General features: G+C 33.3%; 3 protein-coding genes across 4 annotated transcripts in view; all 3 read right to left on the bottom strand.

Annotated features, from left to right (window-relative positions):
- Positions 1–21,262, bottom strand: part of LOC145321609 (F-box/WD repeat-containing protein 8-like) — a 70,822-nt gene that overhangs the window by 11,133 nt on the left and 38,427 nt on the right. The gene's annotated exons all lie outside the window — the stretch shown is intronic.
- On the bottom strand, positions 1,395–16,262 carry LOC145321610 (mortality factor 4-like protein 1). Of its 2 annotated transcripts, XM_080163052.1 has the most exons (12): positions 16,130–16,262; positions 15,699–15,773; positions 14,768–14,945; positions 14,338–14,421; positions 13,767–13,855; positions 9,419–9,482; positions 8,885–8,960; positions 4,265–4,357; positions 3,728–3,865; positions 2,955–3,065; positions 1,932–2,037; positions 1,395–1,698 (listed from the first exon to the last, which is right to left on the bottom strand). In XM_080163052.1, the coding sequence occupies exons 1-11, from the start codon at positions 16,217–16,219 to the stop codon at positions 1,971–1,973; spliced, it is 1,065 nt and encodes a 354-aa protein (XP_080019178.1). In that variant the 5' UTR covers positions 16,220–16,262; the 3' UTR covers positions 1,395–1,698; positions 1,932–1,970. The 2 variants fall into 2 exon arrangements, with proteins under 2 accessions (XP_080019178.1, XP_080019179.1); XM_080163053.1 differs by lacking the exon at positions 1,395–1,698 and having other exon boundaries at positions 1,862–2,037; positions 14,344–14,421.
- LOC145323441 (uncharacterized) overlaps positions 20,345–21,262 on the bottom strand; it is a 383,852-nt gene continuing 382,934 nt past the window's right edge. Inside the window, exon 24 of the mRNA XM_080165844.1 lies at positions 20,345–20,774. Within this exon, the coding sequence (XP_080021970.1) occupies positions 20,379–20,774 (396 nt within the window). The 3' untranslated portion in view covers positions 20,345–20,378. The remainder of the gene's footprint in view (positions 20,775–21,262) is intronic.

Here is a 21,262-nt window from a genome sequence, read left to right as displayed (position 1 = left end):
AAAAGTATTGTTTACTTTCGACTCAAGCTGATGTGGATTCTTAAAAAATGATAGACTCGCTATTCGATAGTGAGGCAAAATTATTTTTGTGAAAAATCATCCAAAAGCACATTAAAAATCTACAAAAAATTAAACAAAATCATATGTTAATAACCCTCTTAAGATTTTATTTCATTTTTGTAAAATTTTTTATTCGATTTTGGAGGATTTTTCACAAAAATAATTTTGCCTCACCAGCGAGTTGCCAGCCTAACTTTTTTTTTAAGAATCCAACTTTGTTTCAAGCTTTCAAATTGTAAACAAAATTTTTGGGCAATTAATTCTGATTCCGCAAAGCTTTCTACTAAGAAAATATACTGTTAACAGCTGACTTTTATGTATGTATGAAATGAAAAAAAACATGCCTTCGTAGGAAAATGTGTACATAATTTCAACCAATGAGATCCAATGTAAATTCCGATGCGATTCTCCTATTGGCTCAATCAGACATTCCCTCTCTTTCTTAGTACCTTTATTATTCAAAACTAACACAGTGAGTAGCGGCATTTCTTGCGCAAGTACCCAAAATCAGTCAGAAACTGCTAAATTCTTGCACATTCCCTTTAAGCCAGTACCCAAAGTCTGAGACTCCTAAAGATTGAATATTCGATCCATTGTCCCCTCCCTTACTCCCTGATTTGTTTCACTACTAAATAGATAATCAGTTATTATATGGACAGGATTTGTCGTAATATTTTGTGACCTTCTTTTTAAGCTTTCCCAATTTTAAATTTTTTTTTGCTGCACATCCTTGCACTATCTAGACAAGCAAGCAACTGAGATATAAACAAACAGTTTACTTTTAGATTTATAGTTGTTACTTAAATATTTTTATAGGCTTCAAAAGCTTTATTTGTTGCCAGGCTATTGTCGTAAAAGGGCTGCTATGAAAAATAGACTTCTATTTTTTTCCTTCCTATACCCATCAAGTTTATAAATTCCTTGGTATGTCAGAATATTGTTAAAGTTGTAGGGGATAAAGAGGGTGTATAGGAAGATCTTTTTTTTGGCCAGCTACAAGTTTAACTTTATTAGAGTTTATGATAATCTAGTGTAAGATCCAAGAAATAATAAATCCATTGATCCAAAAAAAAACAGACCGGATAGATTATTCGGGTATAGTTCTTTTCGTGGCAACGCCTCTTAAGGGGAGTTTCATCGTATTTTCACAGTAGTTTTTGATAGATTGTTTTAGGTTAGGTTAGGTGATTGCCCATAGAAATAAGGGAAAAGTTACTGTGAAAAAACGACGAAACGACCCTTAAGAGGCGTTGCCACAAAAGGGACTATACCCGTCAAACTTTTTCATAAACTGTGTATTGTAACACTAAATACAATAAAGAAAACACACTGAATAACTAACTGTTTATTTATTTAGAAAAACTTAATTTTCAATAGATTACAAAAAAAATTGTGTTGATAACAATAATGTGATCTCTTTAGGGAATTGGATATTCAAAAGAAGTTTTTCTAATTAAGTAATAATTTAAAATCAATACCTAACATGATCAAAAAATGCAATGAAAAAAAATACTTGTGGCAGTTTACAGCAATACTTTACAATATTACATTGTGTTCATTTTGAAAAAAAAATTAATTCTAATAAATATATCACAAGAATAAATGTTAACAAAAAAGGCTTGCTTTCTAGCATCAAGTCTTGAACGTTGTAACAGATTAGAGGGGGATTCTTTAAAAAATAGGGTCGATGCATCGATGCCTCAACAAAATTGTTTTTTTTTAAAAATCCTCCAAAATCACATAAATTAAATTATTAACATAAGATTTTATTTAATTTTAGTAGATTTTTATGTGATTTTAGATGATTTTTCACAAAAACAATTTTGGCGAGGCAGCGATGCAGTGACCCTATTTTTTTTTAAAGAATCCACCTCAGATAAAAATGTTAATGATGACTGAATTTAGAATGGTTACAATGCTCTTCTATGATATTCAGGGGAGGCTGTGCCATAGTCATCTGATTGGAACAGTGTGTTCCTACAATTCATAGATTAATAAGTTTTAGAATAAAATCCAGGTAGATAGGGGGTAGCTTTTCGTTTATTACTTTTGGTCAGGTTATATTTGGATCTGGTTATCCCCCTATTTACAATTTTTTTCGAGGGGTGGGGATGGGTTTTTTTGGTGCTCAACAGGCGCTTTGTGTGAAAGTCCTTTTTTAAACACGTGAATAGTGTGTCAATATGTCCACTAACCTAAGAAGATTCGTTGAAAATTAGAATGCAGAGGCAACGTGGCTATTCTATAAAAAAAAAGAAGTGTTCGCTTTTGTATATCAAAGATATGTTAAGAAAGTCGAATACATTCATTTCGGCAATGCTTTTACTCTTATAAGTGGCATTAGTCCATTGTCTAACCATAATAAACAATATCTTTTTGAAAACTATATTATAATTTGCTTTTATTACAGCGTTACCTAATAATTGTCAATTTTGTCAAAATATTTCAGTTAGGGAGTTGAATCCATTTTTATAGAAGCAGAAATATAATCTATGATTATGGTTTGGACCCTCTAAAACTGTAATCTACCTTTCCACTTTCCCCCCTCTTGGTGAAGATATCTTCAACGCCGATACGATTTTTGAAATGTAAGATTCTACTTTCCCTTCTCTTGGTGAAGATATCTTCAACGCCGATACGATTTTTGAAATGTAAGATTCCACTTTTGCCTCTCTTGGTGAAGATATCTTCAACAAGAGAGACAAAAGTGGAATCTTATATTTCAAAAATCGTATCGGCGTTGAAGATATCTTCACCAAGAGAGGGGAAAGTGGAAGGGTAGATTACAGTTTTAGAGGGTCCAAACCATAATCATAGATTATATTTCTGCTTCTATAAAAATGGATTCAACTCCCTAACTGAAAGATTTAATTCTAAAACTTATTATGTTATGCCTGTGCTTTGAGATATACTGAATAAATCTTGTTACTTCTTGTATCAGGATATTTAGAGAGGTTGTATCCATATCAGCCGCGGTTAACATTGGTCCAAGCTTCGTTATTAGTCTGAAATTACAAGGTTGTTAATTCAGGTTGTATATGTATAATCCTAAGTAGCTAGTAAAAACGCTTTAATAGAAAGAGGAATGCCTTGTCGCATGTCGCATTATATTATACATTTTTTATTTTTTTCTTCATTTAGATGTAGGCTTATGTACCAATTTTCAAGAATCTAGCTTAATATTTAGACCATTTTGTTCACAGTTTATTATTCAAATTCAAATGTCATTACGCACTCCCCAACCCCCCCTAAATAAAGCTGTACACACCCAGGGATCTAAGGGGATAAGACAATGGCTGATAAATTGATGTACATCCCTAGTGATGATGCACAAAATTAAACATTCTGTAGAGTGTAAGTAGTGGGTGAAACATTTTAAAAACCTAATGAACCAACCAATTAAATTTTTTTTTTAAAGTTCCCAAATTTCATTGTTTTATATAGTTTTATTTTTATAGTTTATGGTTTTATAATAACGTTTTTTATTTGCTTTAAAACCCTGGAGACTTTTATTGAATTCTTATTGGTTGCTTCATTTAGTTGAATGTACAAACGTTTCAACTACAATTTTTAATCTACAGAAGAAGTAAATTATGTATCATCATTGGTAATGTACATCAATTTATTGGCCATTGTCTTATCCCTTTAGCTGATCCCTGATACCCACCTGAGAAGATGGATTGGACCATAAAGTTTTGATACAGAAACTCCAGGATTTGTGGATAGAAGATCCGCGTATTGGGCACGTTCAAACTTGTACAGCAACTGACAACCAAGGGCGGAGTTGAAATAATCTTTCATTCCTGGTAAACAAATTGTTCTTTTTTTCTATCTTAAAGAATTATTAGTTGCTTCGCCTCTAAGCGAAGAAAGTCTGGAAACTAGTCTTAAAACATTTATAAACCTTCCCTAAAAAGTACAATTTAGCAATTTCTGTGATCTTTAGCTTCAGAAATTAAAATGTACTACTTTATATTATGTTTAATTAAAGTATTAAAGCAACTAAATAAAATGTTAAATTATTCCTCAATGGTAGCATATCTTTGCTGCAAGTGTGTGTAAGTTTTGGATATTAATATTGTGTATGTGTAATGTATATACTTTGGAAAGAAACTTAGAATGGGTTTAAAACAGAGACGGTAGAATTCACCATATTTTTTAGCATTATGTATTGGAAAAAAAGTCATAAAAAATGAACAATCCTCTGCAAATTTCATCGACATTGGCGAGTGTGTCCATACCATCTCTACCAGATCTGGATTTTCTGTAGGCCTGCAGTAAATCCTCTACATTATACCTGAATATCATACAAACATTTAAAGCGTTTGCAGTTTCCTATCTTTTGTTGTTGCTGAAGGGAAGTGGGTAAGATGTGTGGGGGTGGGGGATAAGGGAAGAGGGTTGTTGGGAAATTTTTACTTAAATTGTTTGTCTAAATCACATCCCCTAGTCAAAGGTTGTTTGTTTGTTTATTACTTTTGGTCAGGTTAGGTTAGGTTAGGTTATATTGGGTACTGGGTAACGTTAGAGTACCTCAGATTTAGGTTTCCCCAAACGGGTCAGGCATAGGGGAAAATAAACTACCACCCTCATTATTTTCAATTCATAAAAAAATTAAGAGAGGGAAAGCAAAAAAATTGTTTATTTTGTTCAGCCATGTAAAAAGTCTTTCAATAAAATATTTTGTGTCTATATCTTGAAGTTTAAAATCATAACTTAGGATTTTAGTGTTTGTTACCCTAGAAGCCCATACCCCCTTAGGGCATCTAGAAATCTGAGCATGTAGTCATCAGGGAGTAAGGGAGGGGACAATGGATCGAATATTCAATTTTTAGGAGTCTCGGACTTTGGGGACTGGCTTAAAGGGAACATGCAAGAATTTAGCAGTTTCTAACCAATCTTGGGGACCAATTATGAATGACGTCACGCAAAATCATGCATAATCTCGCGGCAAACTAGCGCGTCAACAAAAAGATAAACAATAACAAGCAGACAGAATATTTTGATTTTGAAAATTATTTTGTAAATTGAATCATTACATTTTTTATATCTAATTCTTGTTTAATGTAAATTCATTCCGATTAGTGCGTTGTAGAAAGAAATTATATTAAGATTATTAGTTATTATGAGCAAAGCCTTCCTATAATTAGATCCCGCACATTTGTACGTCCGTAACGGTTAGCTCTTTTCGTTACTTTAGACATGTTAGATGTTTCTTATTGATTTAATGTAAAGGCAAAAGTTTTTTGTCTTTAGCTTAATATTTCTGTAATTAATGATCCGATTAATTTCAAAATTTTAAGGAAAATTCACAAAGTCCTCAGTTGATCAAGGTTTGTTTATCATTAAAATCTCAAGATGGTGTTATTTTATTTTTCTGTCCTGGATGCTAGGAGCGCAGCTACCAGTTATCCTAAGATATGTTACTTAAACCTTAAGATCTTTAAAATTAAGATGTACTTATGTTCTACACTATTTCATTTATGTAGTATGAAATTTTGACGCAAGGTATCTCATTTTTATTTCGTTAAATGAAATATCTTGAGTTAAAAGTTCTGTAGGAAGGTAATTGTTTTAGTAAGTTTTGTAATATAATTATTTAAAGGCTTTTTCATGTCTAAGCTTTTTAATAAATACAATAAAAAAATTTGGGTAAAAGATGTTGTAAAAGTAAAATGGCATGTTTCCTTAATTTTCCGAAGTTTAGATAATAACAATTATGGAAATGAATTGTAAACAAGGGTTTTGATCTCAAGAATCAAAGGCTTGTAGTAAAGCATCAGTTTAAGGATGGTGCATTTCGAATTAAAAACAATTCAAAAAGACAAAAATTTCCACTAAAGGTTGCTATATTGCAAATACTTGTTTTATCTGGAAATATCTGGGTTTTCAACCTTAAAGGGTCACAACTATAAAATTGAATTAACTGCCCATTGTCCCCTCCCTTACTCCCTGTGTAGTCATAGTTATCAACATAGAAATATTATCTAATATATTAACCTGGCAGGTATAGAGGCTAGTTTCCTCTGTCTAAGCATGTAGTCATAGTCATCAACATAGAAATATTATCTAATATATTAACCTGGCAGGTATAGAGGCTAGTTTCCTCTGTCTAAGCATGTAGACATAGTCATCAACATAGAAATATTATCTAATATATTAACCTGGCAGGTATAGAGGCTAGTTTCCTCTGTCTTAGCATGTAGACATAGTCATCAACATAGAAATATTATCTAATATATTAACCTGGCAGGTATAGAGGCTAGTTTCCTCTGTCTGAGCATGTAGTCATAGTTATCAACATAGAAATATTATCTAATATATTAACCTGGCAGGTATAGAGGCTAGTTTCCTCTGTCTTAGCATGTAGTCATAGTCATCAACATAGAAATATTATCTAATATATTAACCTGGCAGGTATAGAGGCTAGTTTCCTCTGTCTTAGCATGTAGTCATAGTTATCAACATAGAAATATTATCTAATATATTAACCTGGCAGGTATAGAGGCTAGTTTCCTCTGTCTTAGCATGTAGTCATAGTCATCAACATAGAAATATTATCTAATATATTAACCTGGCAGGTATAGAGGCTAGTTTCCTCTGTCTTAGCCTGTAGTCATAGTTATCAACATAGAAATATTATCTAATATATTAACCTGGCAGGTATAGAGGCCACACCCCTCCTCAACCGAACTTTATACTAAAAAAATGTCCCAAACATTCGGACAATTGGGCGTTCAAATAGGACCTAGTGGTAGTTAGAATCAGTTGAAAACAAAATCCTAGCCGTTCCTTCTTGCCAGATATGGTCATTTTAAGATTTTAGTCAAATTACACTAAATAACCTGATTCAAACTTCACTCTTCTTTTTATTTTAGTGTAATATTTTAGTGGGACAGTCCCAAAATAGAGTAGCTTTGCTCCTCTGACCAAACTGACTGCCTGGAGGTCCTAACAGGGAGTGCCTTAAAGTGTTAACACAAGTTGGGATTCGAACCCATTCCCAAAACTATCCAACTTGGAATAGCTGTATACTACAGCTTGATGACAGTAATTTTTATATTAGGCTCGGGCAATGGATACCCTCTGCTGATCCTGACTGTTGTTGCTGATCAGCAGGATCAGCTCCTTGTTGGACTTGTACCTGGGTTTCCCAACAATCAACCCCTGCGCTTGAAGTACAGCCTGGTCTTGACCACCATTTCTGTCCTGGGGGGCAGTTTGATGTGTAAACCCAACCCTATCCAGTTTCACCTTCTAGGGGCCCCTACCTTGATGGGAATGGCCAACAACTCCATGCTACCCAACTTGGTCATCAGTCAGCTCTGAAGAAATGGGGACAATGGCTGTGGCTTACAGTGGCCTCATGAGAGCTGCCTTGGCTAGACAGTTTTTTGTATGGCTAGAGCGAATCTTGCCTCCAGTTGCTGGTAGTTTAAGGGGCTCTGGTCCTTTCCCAGGCTTGGTAGGGCTGGGGCCACTGGCTTAATGGGAGTGGGGGCGACCATGGCTACCCTCCCAACTGATCCATACCATCAGCTCCATCAAACAGTAACTGTGTCCCCCAACTCCCTCAGAAAGAACCCTCCCAGGTTTGGGGCATAGTTCAAGATGCACACCACCGTGATCTCCTGGAGGATCAAGATCAGGGTAGAGCTAAGATGAGATGCTCCCTTGCCAATCCCAGTTCAGCACAGCTGCCACAGAATGATAGCTGCAGGTGGTGGGCCGCATACCTATGCTTAGGATGCAAGATGCTGGTGTGCATCTTGAACCATACCCTAAACCTTGAAGGGTTCTTTCTGATGGAGTTGGGGGACACAGTAACTGTTTGATGGACCTAAGTTGATGGTATAGATCAGTTGGGAGAGTAGCCATGGTTGCCCCCACTCCCATTAAGCCAGTGGCCCCAGCCCTGCCAAGCATGGGGAGGGACCAGACACATCAAACTAACCCTCAGGACAGAGATGGTGGTCAAGACCAGGCCAAACTTCCAGCGCAGAGGCCTGGCTATGGGGAACCCCAGGTACAAGTCCAACAAGGAGCTGACCCTGCTGATCACCAACAACAGCCAGGATTAGCAGAGGGTATCTACAGGGGCATCCATTGCCCAAGCCTCGTAAATAAATTACTGTCGTCATGCTGTAATATACAGCTATTCCACTTTGGATAGTTTTGGGAATGGGTTCGAATCCCAACTTGTGTTAACACAATAAGGCACTTCCTGTTAGGTACTCCAGGCGGTCAGTTTGGTCAGAAGAGCAAAGCTTTTCTATTTTGGGGCTGTCCCACTACAATTAAACTAAAATATTCAAAGAAGAGTGAAGTTTGTATCAGGTTATTTAGTGTAATTTGACTAAAATCTTAAAATGGCCATATCTGGCAAGAAGGAACGGCTAGGATTTTGTTCTCACCTGATTCTAACTACCACTAGGTCCTATTTGAACGCCCAATTGTCCGAATGTTTGGGACATTTTTTTAATATAAAGTTCAGTTGAGGAGGGGTGTGAGGCTAGTTTCCTCTGTCTTAGCATGTAGTCATAGTTATCAACATAGAAATATTATCTAATATATTAACCTGGCAGGTATAGAGGCTAGTTTCCTCTGTCTTAGCATGTAGTCATAGTTATCAACATAGCAACATTATCTAATATATTAACCTGGCAGGTATAGAGGCTAGTTTCCTCTGTCTTAGCATGTAGTCATAGTCATCAACATAGAAATATTATCTAATATATTAACCTGGCAGGTATAGAGGCTATTTTCCTCTGTCTTAGCATGTAGTCATAGTTATCAACATAGAAATATTATCTAATATATTAACCTGGCAGGTATAGAGGCTAGTTTCCTCTGTCTTAGCATGTAGTCATAGTCATCAACAAGGACTGACTTCAGGTTATCTAATAAAAAATCATTATTTTACTTTCTTGCAATTCCAACAGGTTTAGACTAGCTTAAGGGATAATTTTATGTAGAGTATTTAACTAGATTGACTACCACTGAGTTTCTGCTGGGATCTAAAGGGATAAGACTGATAAATTGATGTACTCCCCTATGAATGATGACAAATAAAATTAATCCTTATGTAGCTTTAAATTGGTGGTTGAAACGATTGAATCGAAATTCACTAAGGTCCACAAAGTTTATTAAGCCAAAGAATAAGAAAACTTTATTATAATAAAACTTTGGGGACCAGTGAAATAAACAGCCCATTGTCCCCTCTCTCTCTGGAGTTTCTTGTGTGATAAATAAAACAGTATAACTTGCTTAAAATTTGGGGTAACCAAACTTGTATTTAAATCATAATCTGTCCTAGTGAAAACTATATTGATTATAATTTGAAATTAATGAGTTATGCCTGGTAATTCCAACTGAATACTTTCACCAAACATTCTTCGTGGAGCTTTGGGTTTCTCTAGCATCTAAAATTAATAAAAATTATTTTTCGAAGATGAAAGAGAATGAATAATTGAACAAGGATGACAACATCCATAAGTAGCGAAGCACAAAAAAATCGAAGATGGGAATACGTACAGGTAGATTTAAAAGGTTTTTACTAAAATCAAGAATAGATTTATTGGATAAAATAAATATGAAACCTTGTTTTATTTTGTATGATGACGATGGTCAAAGTAAATAATATTAAAGATGCTCATAACAATGGGAAAAATTATTTTGACAGTGATATCCCATAAAAGTTTGAAAATTGGATCAAAGTAAACAAAGATATTGGGAAATATGTAAAACATATAAAAATAGCCAAAAACCTGATAAAAGGCAGTCTGGCCGCCATGGTTGTTTTCTTAAAACAACAAAAAATTTAATTTTTAAATCCTTAAAAACTTTAAAAATTTGGAAAATCGGACCATATACACTGAAGATATGGAAAAAAGTGTTAAATATATTTATAAATAGCCTAAAACCTGCCAAAAAGGCAGTCTGGCTGTCATGGTTATTTCCTTTAAAGACGGGAAATTTAATTTTGATATCTACAACTGAAAAAATTTTGAAAATCGGACTATAAACACTGAAGATATGGAGAAAAATGTTAAAAATATAAAAAAAACAGCCTAAAACCTGCTGAAAAGGCAGTCTTGGCCGTCATGGTTGTCATCTTTAAAAGACGGGAAATTTAATTTTGATATCTATAACTGAAAAAATTTTGAAAATCGGACCATACACTGAAGATATGGAGAAAAATGTGAAAAATATAAAAATAGCCTAAAACCTGCTAAAAATCGGTCCGACCGCAAATGATGTTTTATAGTCAATTGTGCTCCATAATAATATGAATGTTGTCAAAAAATTTCAGCATTCTACAGACTGGCCAGCCAATTTTGAAAATAAAAACGTACATAACGTACACAAAAAAATACGTTACGTACATAAAAAAAGTAAAAAAACGTACAAAAACGTACATTCCTAATAAAAATAAGTTAAATAATTTCCTAGTTACCTATTATCAATACATTTAAGTCTACTAGCAGCTACCTGTAAAGGAGAACCATAGCGAACTGACAGACACAAGATATCCTATTACTCTATTCAAAAGAACTAGCGTCTACGCTCCTAAAGGCCTCTAGGGGCACTTGAGGAGGGGAGAGTTGAATTCAATAAAAAAAACATGGATGACAACATACATAAGTAGCAAAGCTCAAAAGTTATTTATAGACATCTGGAAAAAAATTAACTTAAAATCGCAATTAAAATTCATTTTTGGGGGGAGGAGGTGGTTTTTTTTCTAAAGTCAATTTCTCTTGGGAGGGTGGATGGTGATACTCATCCCCAAAATAGTTATAAAACTTCCAAAAACCTATGATAAGCTATCCTGTTAAGGAGAACCATATCGGTTCCGTGGTTAGCGAGATTCTTTGGTTCAAACAAACAGACATTCTGTTATTATGTACAAAGTATATCCTATTATAAGGACCAGCGACTACGCCCTTAGAGGCCTCTAGAGGAACTTGATTAGGGGGGGGGGGGGGAGTTGAATTCAAAAACCCATTTTTTTATTTAAAAATAAAAAGTAAAAAACAAGGATGACAACATCCTTAAGTAGCGAAGCTCAAAAGTTATGGATGGAAATCTGGGAACTATATAAACTATAGAGTAGTGTCGTAAAAAATAAGCATTTAACTTATTTAAATAAATCACAAAACCTTTTAAAAATATATAATAACGTGAAAATCTAGGAATAAATTCAGCCCCCCAACCAATAAGCAAATCTCAATGAAATTTAGTAGAAGTATTAAGAATGAAAACTAATACAATCCCTGAAAATTACAACCGTCTATCAGGAATATGAGTTGTGAAAATCACAAAAACCTATACATCTAGGAATCGATCTAGCACTACAACAAATAGACAAACCTTAAAGAAACTTTTTGAAAATATGTAGAATGTGAATTTATTTATTCCCTGAAAATTTCAGCCGTCTATCTTGAATAAAAGTCGAGAAAACCATGAAAAAAAGAAAATCTAGGAATAGATCTAGCACCCAACCGAAAGGCAAATCTCAATGAAAATATGTAGAATGTGAACTTATTCAATCAAAAAACAGGAGCCGAGAAAATCACGTTTCTCCGATAGCATAACGGACTGACAAAGTGATTATAGAGTAGCTTCGCTAATAATTTTTTTAGTGAGGGAAGGGGGAGTAGACCACCCCCATTTCTGATTTCAATTTTAAAAAGAAAGAAAAAATAGGGGAAGGGTTGTGATTTTTTTCTAAGAGTAGTTTCTCTTGGGAGGGTGGTTGTACCCTCTCCCAGGACCTATGAGAAGCTACCCTGTAAAAGAGAACCATATCGGTTTAGCGGTTACAAATAAACTGACAGAGAGACATACATCCTGTTATCACGTACTAAGTATATTCTATTATATAAAGTAGTAAGTTTTTTGTCTGATGCTTAAGATTTTCATAACTACTTCACACAGTTACCGAGATGGTTTTAGGCTATTTTTCTACCATTTTGAATACAGGTTCTTGAAGGGATATGGAAGGACAGAGAAAATAGCCTACAACCTCACAAAGATCATGTCGGTTCAGCAGTTAGCGAGATTCTTTGTTACAGAAAAAAAAGGATTTATAGGATAAACATATAATAGGATATAGAGTTATTTTGTCTATTGCTAAAGATCTCAGAAAATACTAGTCTTTAATACAAAGTAAATCAATGCCTGTATGTCTAAAGCTTAAGATCTTGGTAACCGCTGAACAGATTGGGTTCTAAATTCTAATCTTCAGGGAATATATCTACTAGTCCTGTGGTAGTTTTAGGCTATTTTCTTAGAGTGTGGAAAACCCACCCCCCCCCAAAAAAAAATCAACCACCCCTCAATTTATTTTTTTAAACTAATGCAAATCAGCGGGGTGGGGGAACCCCCACCGCACCCTGGGGCGAAGCCTAAATGAAAAAAATAATCACAATCTTTTTTTATATTTTTTTTGGACAAATTTCCAACAAACGATTCTATAAAAGAGGGATACGAAGCCTCTAATCCTAGTAGAAAGTAAAAAGCTTTAAGTGTCCCTCCCCCAAAGAAAATATCAAAAACCATCACAGGACTATTAGGTATATTCCATGAAGAGTAGAGCACAATAGGTTCAGTGGTTACTGAGATATTAAGCTTCTGATATACAGACGGACAAGCAGACGGATAGACATCATTCTACTTTGCATTATAGATAATATACTATTTTTGTAATACTTTTTGTACAAATACAAATAAATATACAGATACTTTTATACTTATATTTGATTCTTATTCTTTAAAAACTGAAGATACCAAAAAATAAGACTTCTTAATCCTACACTGTGCACCATATGATATCTCGGAAAATTTACCCAAGTATATAAAGAATTTGAAAAAAATTATCGTAAAATCTATTAAAGGGGTAGTAGCATGAAATGCATTTAAACTTGAATTTAGTCAACTGCATATCTCTTTCTGTTCAATAGTTTAAACTATATCTATAGGACATATATTTCAAATCCATTTTAAACTGTAAGTTCTAATAACATATATGCATAATTTACATACATATTTTTGTTTTATGAAAATTGAAGATATTATTGAATTCATTTAAATGATACACCTATTGTTTTTGCAAAAATTTTCGTACAAAACATACAAATTACTTTTCTGCTAATATTTGATTCTTATTATTTAAAAAAAAAAACGTAAAACGTACAAAAATACAAATTTCAAAATACATTACGTACACATATCAAAATAACGTCCAGAACGTACACAGATTCGATGCGTAACGTACAAAACGTACACTCTGGCCAGTCTGATTCTATCTTTTATAGGAGCTGAGTAAATCCCATTTCCCCCATAGCGTTACGGACGGACTGACTGACGGACGGACAAAGTGAATTATAGAGTAGCTTCGCTACTAAAAAAGAATAGGTAGGTAAGATTTTTTGAAATGACAGGTAAGTTTAATTCTTATGTTGTATTGTACCTGTTATAGTTATTTATCGCATCGTATTATAGACAGCTTTTCGCGGATATTAAAACGAAAATTTTAAAAATATGATTTTATTTGAATAGGTATTCGTGGAAAAGTGTCTATAAAATGATTCTATACATTGTTTTTCAGTAAAGCTGAGAACCGGTTCTAATCCAGCGGACATTAATCGGCTTCGAAGCCATACTGAAAACATTATGATTGACTAAAAATAAAGAATTTATTTTACCTGCGGTGTTGCTTTCCCATTTTTGGCGTTCTTATTCTTGTTTGGAAATACCTTTTTGTTTTGTTGGGCGGATTTTGGTCCAGCTTTACCTTTTTATTATAGTTACAATTATTTTGAATTAATTTGAAACTTTTAAAGAAAGATTAAAAAAATAAAATCAATTTTAGGTAGGTATTCAAAATGAAGCGTAACTTATAAATTGACAATAAATATATTCATTCTCAAGAATAGATTTCTAAAAATAGATGTATAACCTAGACATCTACCTGGTTCCAGTGGTTGGGACCTTTTTCGTCAGCTAGCAAATTGCTTTCATCCCTTTTTAGCGACTTGGCAGTGTTAATATTTCCGGCGCTTTTGGCTGATATTTAAAGAATAAATTGAAAGTTGGCACAGGGTCACCACCCCATGAACATACTAACCAATACCTACTCTATTCTTTACCTTAATTTTAAAAAAAATACTTTTGCTAACATTAAAGACAAAATAATTATCTTGAGATAAAATGTCCCACTGTCTTAATACTATTTTTTTTCGCATCGCTGTTCTAATAATGAAAATGATTGTTTGCCTTTACTTGAGCTTGTTGATACGTTGCTTTTCACACTTTGTATGCTTGCATCAGAATTACTTCGGGATCTCACGTACTCGACGCCTTTATTGCATATACCTTTATCACTAAGATCTTAAAATATTTTATCTACCTAAAGGGATAAGACAATGGCCGATAAATTTATGTAGATCCCCAATGATGATACACAAAATTATCCCTTCTGTAGATTGCAGATAGCGGTTGAAACGTTTAGACACTCAACTTAGTCAACCAATCAATCAAAATTTAATAAAAGTCCCCTAAAAAATATACATCAGAAAATAAAAAATATATAACTTTGGGGACTAGCGTAACAGACTGCCAAATGTCCCCTTCCTCCCTAATTTCACTGTCTATGATTGTTGTCACCCTTGTTTTCTCTTTTCCATAAAGGTAAATAATATCCTGCCTTTATTCTTAACGTCAGTAATATCACTTGAGGGAGTGGCGGATCTCTTTGGTTGTTTGGGGTCTATATAGTTTAGAGCAGCTCCGCTCCTCTTTGAGGCATGCTTCATCTTGGGCTCACATTCGTCTTGGAGTTTCTTTTGCTTGGCAATATTTTCTGCTGAGGTTTTCAATAATCTAGATTATTTTATATTTCTATTATTAGCTTTATCTTTAACTCGAATGAACAAAAAAGATATTCTGTGGCTTTTTAAACCGTAAAAAACAACCAACCCTACATGACATTTTTACATTATCTACCTAGCTATTTTTATGTTCTAAGTGTGGGTGTGGCTATTACAAGTTTTAATTTATTTCCCATTTTTTATTGACTCTTTTTTTATGTTTATTTCATACCAGGGATTTTAAGAGATAAGAAAACTGCTAATAAATCCAGGAACATCTCCAATGATTATACAAAAAAATATTCCTTATGTAGATACAATTAGTGGTTGAAACGTTTATACACTTATTAACCCTCCAATCAAAATTCTATAAAGTTATTGGGATGACGAACAAAAATAGGTAATATTATAAAACTTTGGGGACTAGTGTAAAAAACAGCCCAAATGTCCCCTCCCTCCCCGATGTCATAGGGCTGTACCATTACTCAAGATATAAATTTTGCTTCTAAAATCGATATGGTATTACTTGGATGTTGCACCAGATTTTCATGATTTTCTAAGTGATGTTTCGCAACAGGCTAAAATAACGATCTCCCCCATCCAACCCTTTTACCCCCATCTCCTCCATTCTTATTGAATAAACGAACCGACCAATAAAAGAGAATCATAATAGCTAAATTGACAACAAATTTTCTCCTGTCAATATGTTCACGTATATCCTATATATCTATTGCTACAAATAGTAATAAGAAATATAATATAATTCCTTTTATCATCAATCCATTCATCCCAGCTCTTATTCCAACCTTTGTAATGCACAAGGTAGCTCCATTCTGGTGTATTCTAAATAATAAATACCTTGTCATAATAGTTATTTATCGCATCGTATTATTGACAGCTTTCCTAGGATATAAAAATCATAAGATTAACACTAGTTTTGTTAGCCACGAGGGGCCGAAGGCCCGGGCTAACATAAATCAATGATATCAATTAAAAAAATTGTTGGAAGGGTTATTTTTTCTAGGGACGATTTCTCCTGGGAGGGTGGTGGAACCATCCCCAAAATAGTCATAAACCTTCACAGAATCCACGAGAGGTTACACTGTAGATATCCTACGGCACAGACAGACAGGCACAGATCCTGTTACTTTTATATAAGATTAAAAATTCAGTTCTATAAATAAAAAAAAATTAGGTACCTTTTTAATATCAATGATTTTCGCATCATAAATAAGTTGGCCCTGATAGCAGAGAACATTTTCTCCTACCAAATATTTAGCCCGGGACATAATCAACTTTTTTCTTCAGTTCTTGCTGTTTTAAAAAGGTCTGCAATCAATTTTTATGTTAGTACAAAATTTATTGAAAATTCACAGCTTTTAATCAGGGATCTAAAGGGATAAGACAATGGCCGATAAATTGATGTACATCCCAAATGATACCTTTGGGTAGATTAAAATTAGTGGTTGAATTTCTTGAACACTCAATAAAATGGACCAACCAATAAAAAATCAATATATGTCTCCAAAGTTGTTGGGCTAATGAATAATAAAACGTTATTATTAAACTTTAGGGACTAGTGTAATAAACAGCCCATTGTCCCCTCCCTTCCTGGCTTTTAATTATGTTAGTAGGCAGTAAGATGGTAAAACAATAAAACAAAGTAAAACACAACAATAACAATTAAATGACAAAAGGATATAAAAATTGTACTATATTAATGTTAAAAGTGAATCCTTGCGTTGCTTATTGGCAGTTAGTGGCAGTGGTAGGCTGGGCAATCACATAAAAAATCAAATAAAACATATAATAAAAAGAATTAATTTTACTTTTTCAACTAAAAAAACCATTGTATTACATTTAAAAGTAATATACATATTCTTAACTGTATCTGTTAAGTTACATTAATAAATGAAAAATTCATTAATAAATACAAAATATTAAACAATAAGCTCCACTCAAAATTAAAATTGATTTATACATTGAAATCTATTTACAATTCTTTGGTTTAAAAAATTAATTACATAAAATTTATATACAAAATTTGTAAATTTAAGTTTAAGAGATTCGTTCTCTAAATTTATTGTTTCTTAAAAATATAACTGCATTGAAAAAAAACAACTAAATACACAATTTAATAGGTACATTACATATATAAACATTAAACAAAAATATAAAATTACGTAATACATATTATATTAATTTCTAACAAATTCATCATTTTAAAAAATCTTCTAATTTTACCAGTAAAATCTATTAAATACAATATCAAATACAGAAAAAAAAATAATGATAGTTATGCTTCGAAGTCGTAGAGAAAGACATATCCTAGCTGAAGAGTAGATGCACAATTTTTAAACTTTACAATTCATTATCCGAATGAATATTATCCTGAACTATGACGTCACTGACACTTGTATTGAAAGACAAATCTGAAAAATCTTCCAAAAGCTCGCAACTATCATTCAGCTTGTCTTCTACAGTATCATTAATTTCAGGATTGTCAGCTGAATCATTTTCTTCAATCTTTGTTTCGTCAACAAACTTTATAATTAATGATTTCCTAGGTTTTTCATTGTCATTTTTGTTTAAGTCATTTTCTGATAATTTTTCTGTCATTTCTTTATGTACATCATAATAAGGTTCTTTTTCTATGTTCTTATCAATTTGTGAATCAGATGATTCTTCGAGTTTTTCTACAGAAGTGTCTTCATTAATTTCTGTACTATCATTATTTGTTTTAGGCATATTTTTATGTTGTTCAGTTTCAGTTGGTTTGTTCTCTAATTCATTTACTCTAAAAATTCCTTCATGAACTTTCTCATTTGAGTCATTTTCAGTTTCAACTTGTTTATCTTCATTTTCTTTGTCATTTTCTAAATCATCATCTTTTTCTACAATAGAGTTCTCCTCATTATTTGTATCCTTGTCATTATGACCAGTTTTTGATATTTTTGTCTGGAGTAGCGGAGCTACTTTAGAACTAGTTTTGTCAGTATTGATAGGACTAGTACATCTGGAATGTATAGGTGAGGACTGGGCCAGGGGTTTAGAGAATAGTGAAACATCTTCTGTTGAAGAATCATCAGAACATAATGACTTAACTGGAGTCAAAATTCTTGTGTCCACAAGTACATCAGATATTTCTAAAATATCTGAATCTGATTCAGAATCAGAGTCAATGAGATCAATCAACTCAGGATCATAAGGAATAATTTCATGTTTGTCAACAACCTTTTTAGATAATTTCTCAATGCTAACCTGACAATATTTGAAATGACTAGGTATGTTGTCCAAATTAAAACACTGATATCTTACAGAGGAATTTGAAATAGATGTTCTTCTAACATTTTGGGTAACATCATCTGAAGTTTCATCATAATTGACAACTGGTCTGACTCTAGATCCAGTTCTGGAAACTTTTTGGCTAATAACATCTAGACTTTCATCATAATTTACTGCAGGTCTCTCTCTTTTGGGTCTTTTTATTTCTGTTTGTCTTGACTTATCACTGTTTCCAGATTCTTTGCCTAATCTTTTATCCAAGAAATCTTTAAATGAAAGAGAATTTGTTGTATTACTAATATTTTTGGGTTTATTTGTTGTTATCTTGGGAGGGCTTTTCACAACATTTGTTGGTTTTTCAATAACAAACGGATTTTTTCTGAAAACTCCATTTCCAACTACTGGTTTTACAGTGGTTGGCAGAACCGAAACTTTTCTTTTATCAACCATCATTTTGCCATTTAGATAATTTGGGCGTAGACTTCCTCCATTTAAATAGTGGATTATTAGACCTCTACATTCTTCAGTTATATCACCAATATTATCAGGAAAGTTTGTGTCAATTGTGTTAATCTCAAAGGTATCATCAATAAAGTCATCAAGCAGGGCATGTTCAATTGCATAATGACTCACAATATCTTCACTATGCCCAAATGATTTGTCACATTTCTTACAATTCTTTGATAATATTATGCTACCAATGATTTGTTTTCTAAAATGATCCAGGAAATGTTTCTTTATTCTATGTTCCTTGTTGGCAAGGATAATTTTATCACAGGTTGGACAAATGGTGTAATGATTTAAGTTTTCAGTAACATAGCTTCTTTCCACCATAACCCTTCTGTTCTTTAGGTTGGTTGGGTTAAGTAGGGAGTTGACAGAATTCTTGAATTCAGCCAATATTTTACTCTAAGATTTTAGAATAAGAAGTTAGATGAGAGCTATGAAGGATGATAATAGTTATTTCTAGCATCGTATTATAAACAGCTTTCCGCGGATATAGAATGTACAATTATAAGATTAAAACCAGTTTTTTAGCCCCGGGGTGCCGAAAAAAAATTACACTCACCCAAAAACTTTTTTTAAAATTTTTTAAACTAAAAATAAAAATGGGGTGAAGAAACCCACCCCCCCCCAAAAAAAAAAAATATATTCCCCCCCTCAATTTTTTTTTACTTTTTCTTTTCAAATCTAATATACCTAATAATTGGATTATCAAATTTGACTCTCCCCTCCTCAAGTGCACCTAGAGGCCTCTAGGGCCGTAGCCGCTAGTTAACTATATAAAAAGTAAGCTTTTTTGCATCTAGAGAAGGATTTCGCTAACTGCTGAACCGATATGGTTCTCCTTTCCAGTGGAGCTTTTATAGGTCCTGAGATGGTTTTAAGCTATTTCATTTCTAATAATAAGTCTAGGTATGGTTTTAGGCTATTTTATATCCTTTTTATATGCTTTTAACGACATTTGCCCAAAAAGGGTGCCCAAAACCACTTTTGGGCGCCCAATATAAAAAAAAGTGCCCAATTCGACAACCCTGGACTTGGATGTGACACTTTTTAAATCCAAAACTAAAAGTCAAAGGAACTCAAAAGAAGTTGCTGTAAAGAGGTACAATGTATTGTGTAACTATGAAGAAATGGCGGCCTAACTTTTTATTGCTTTTTATTTTGCCAAATTAGACAATTTTGAATCATCTTAGACATACTTTTTTCAAAACAAATATCCCTTATTTTTTTTACTGGACAATTCTAATGGGTATTTCAAACATTTTTAAACATATTCAATAAAATCACAAGTAGGTATTAAGTGCCAATATAAAGAATTTTTTTATTGAAAAAAAAAAAAAAAAAAAATTTGTCTAAAATGATTAAAAATTGTCTAATTTGGCGAAAAAAAGCAAAAAAAAGTCGGCGGTTTACGGCGAGAGCGGCGGTTCCACCATGTTTCTTCACAATTCCACGTTGTACCTCTTTAAAGCAACTGCCTTGCTAAATTTTAGTGCTGTAACTCTTCTTTTTTTAGTCGAGTTCCTTTGGCTTTTAATTTTGATTTCAAAAAGTGTCACACACCCCCCCCCCCATCCCTCCCTTTTTGATATTAATTAACCGATATCACGAAGAGTAAACAATGAAATTCTATTTTACATATGCTTTCAGCATATTTTATAACCGGTTCTTATACAGCGTAAAAAAATCAATTTCAGGACAAAGTTGTAAATATAATTTCTTATTCTTTTCCTGAGGCGAAGTCGATTTTTTATTTTTACTTTCATTTTCTGCAACTTCCAAAATTTCAATTTCATCTGATTTATCAGGCACCACCGGTTTTGAAGTTCCACTTTTCTTTTCCAAAATTTCAATGTCTTCTGATTTTTTAGTAGCCACCGGTTTTGAAGATCTATTTTTCTTTCTAAATGAATTTTTCTGAGTTCTTGCAGAGTTAAAATAATTTGGATCTGTATCGAAATCTTCGTCTGAACTTTCCTCTGATTGCTGTCTTGTTAAAGTCAAGTCTTCACACTGGGTTGCGGCTCTCTCAAGTTGAACTGAGATTTTGACCTTAACAAAAAAATATATAAAATAGACAGATTGATAAATCAATCATCCATGGACACCAAAATTTGTAATACAACAGCCAATCTATACTCAAGTTGCAATTGCTAAGGGGGGAGGGGTTTAAACTGCGATCGTGGCTTTACACCACTCGTCGTATGGGAGGTGAGTAAGTTCGAATCTCGGCTGAATACCGCATCATAAGCTCATAACTGAAGACGGTAAAATTGGTTCATACTGCTGCTATTGGATATGCGCGACATTAATATAGTGATGGGGAAATGCCTTGGCCCAAAACAGGCTCAACTCATTACAATGCACAGTTAGGGCATCACAACAAAAGTAGTATAATTAAAGAGTTGGTTGTCTGTTACTTAACCTAATACCCGGGGTGTTTGGACAGAAAAGTAAAGATTTTACTCCCTATAATTGTTAGACCTGACGATTTTTTTTAACCCACTTTCTTCCCACAAAATAATTTATACCTATTGTAT

This window comes from Acartia tonsa, chromosome 6 (assembly GCF_053477335.1).
Source record: "Acartia tonsa isolate MP-2025a chromosome 6, ASM5347733v1, whole genome shotgun sequence".
NCBI classification, from domain to species: domain Eukaryota; kingdom Metazoa; phylum Arthropoda; class Copepoda; order Calanoida; family Acartiidae; genus Acartia; species Acartia tonsa.
Note: the sequence above shows the minus strand (reverse complement) of the source record. Positions and strands in the feature narration are given on the sequence as shown.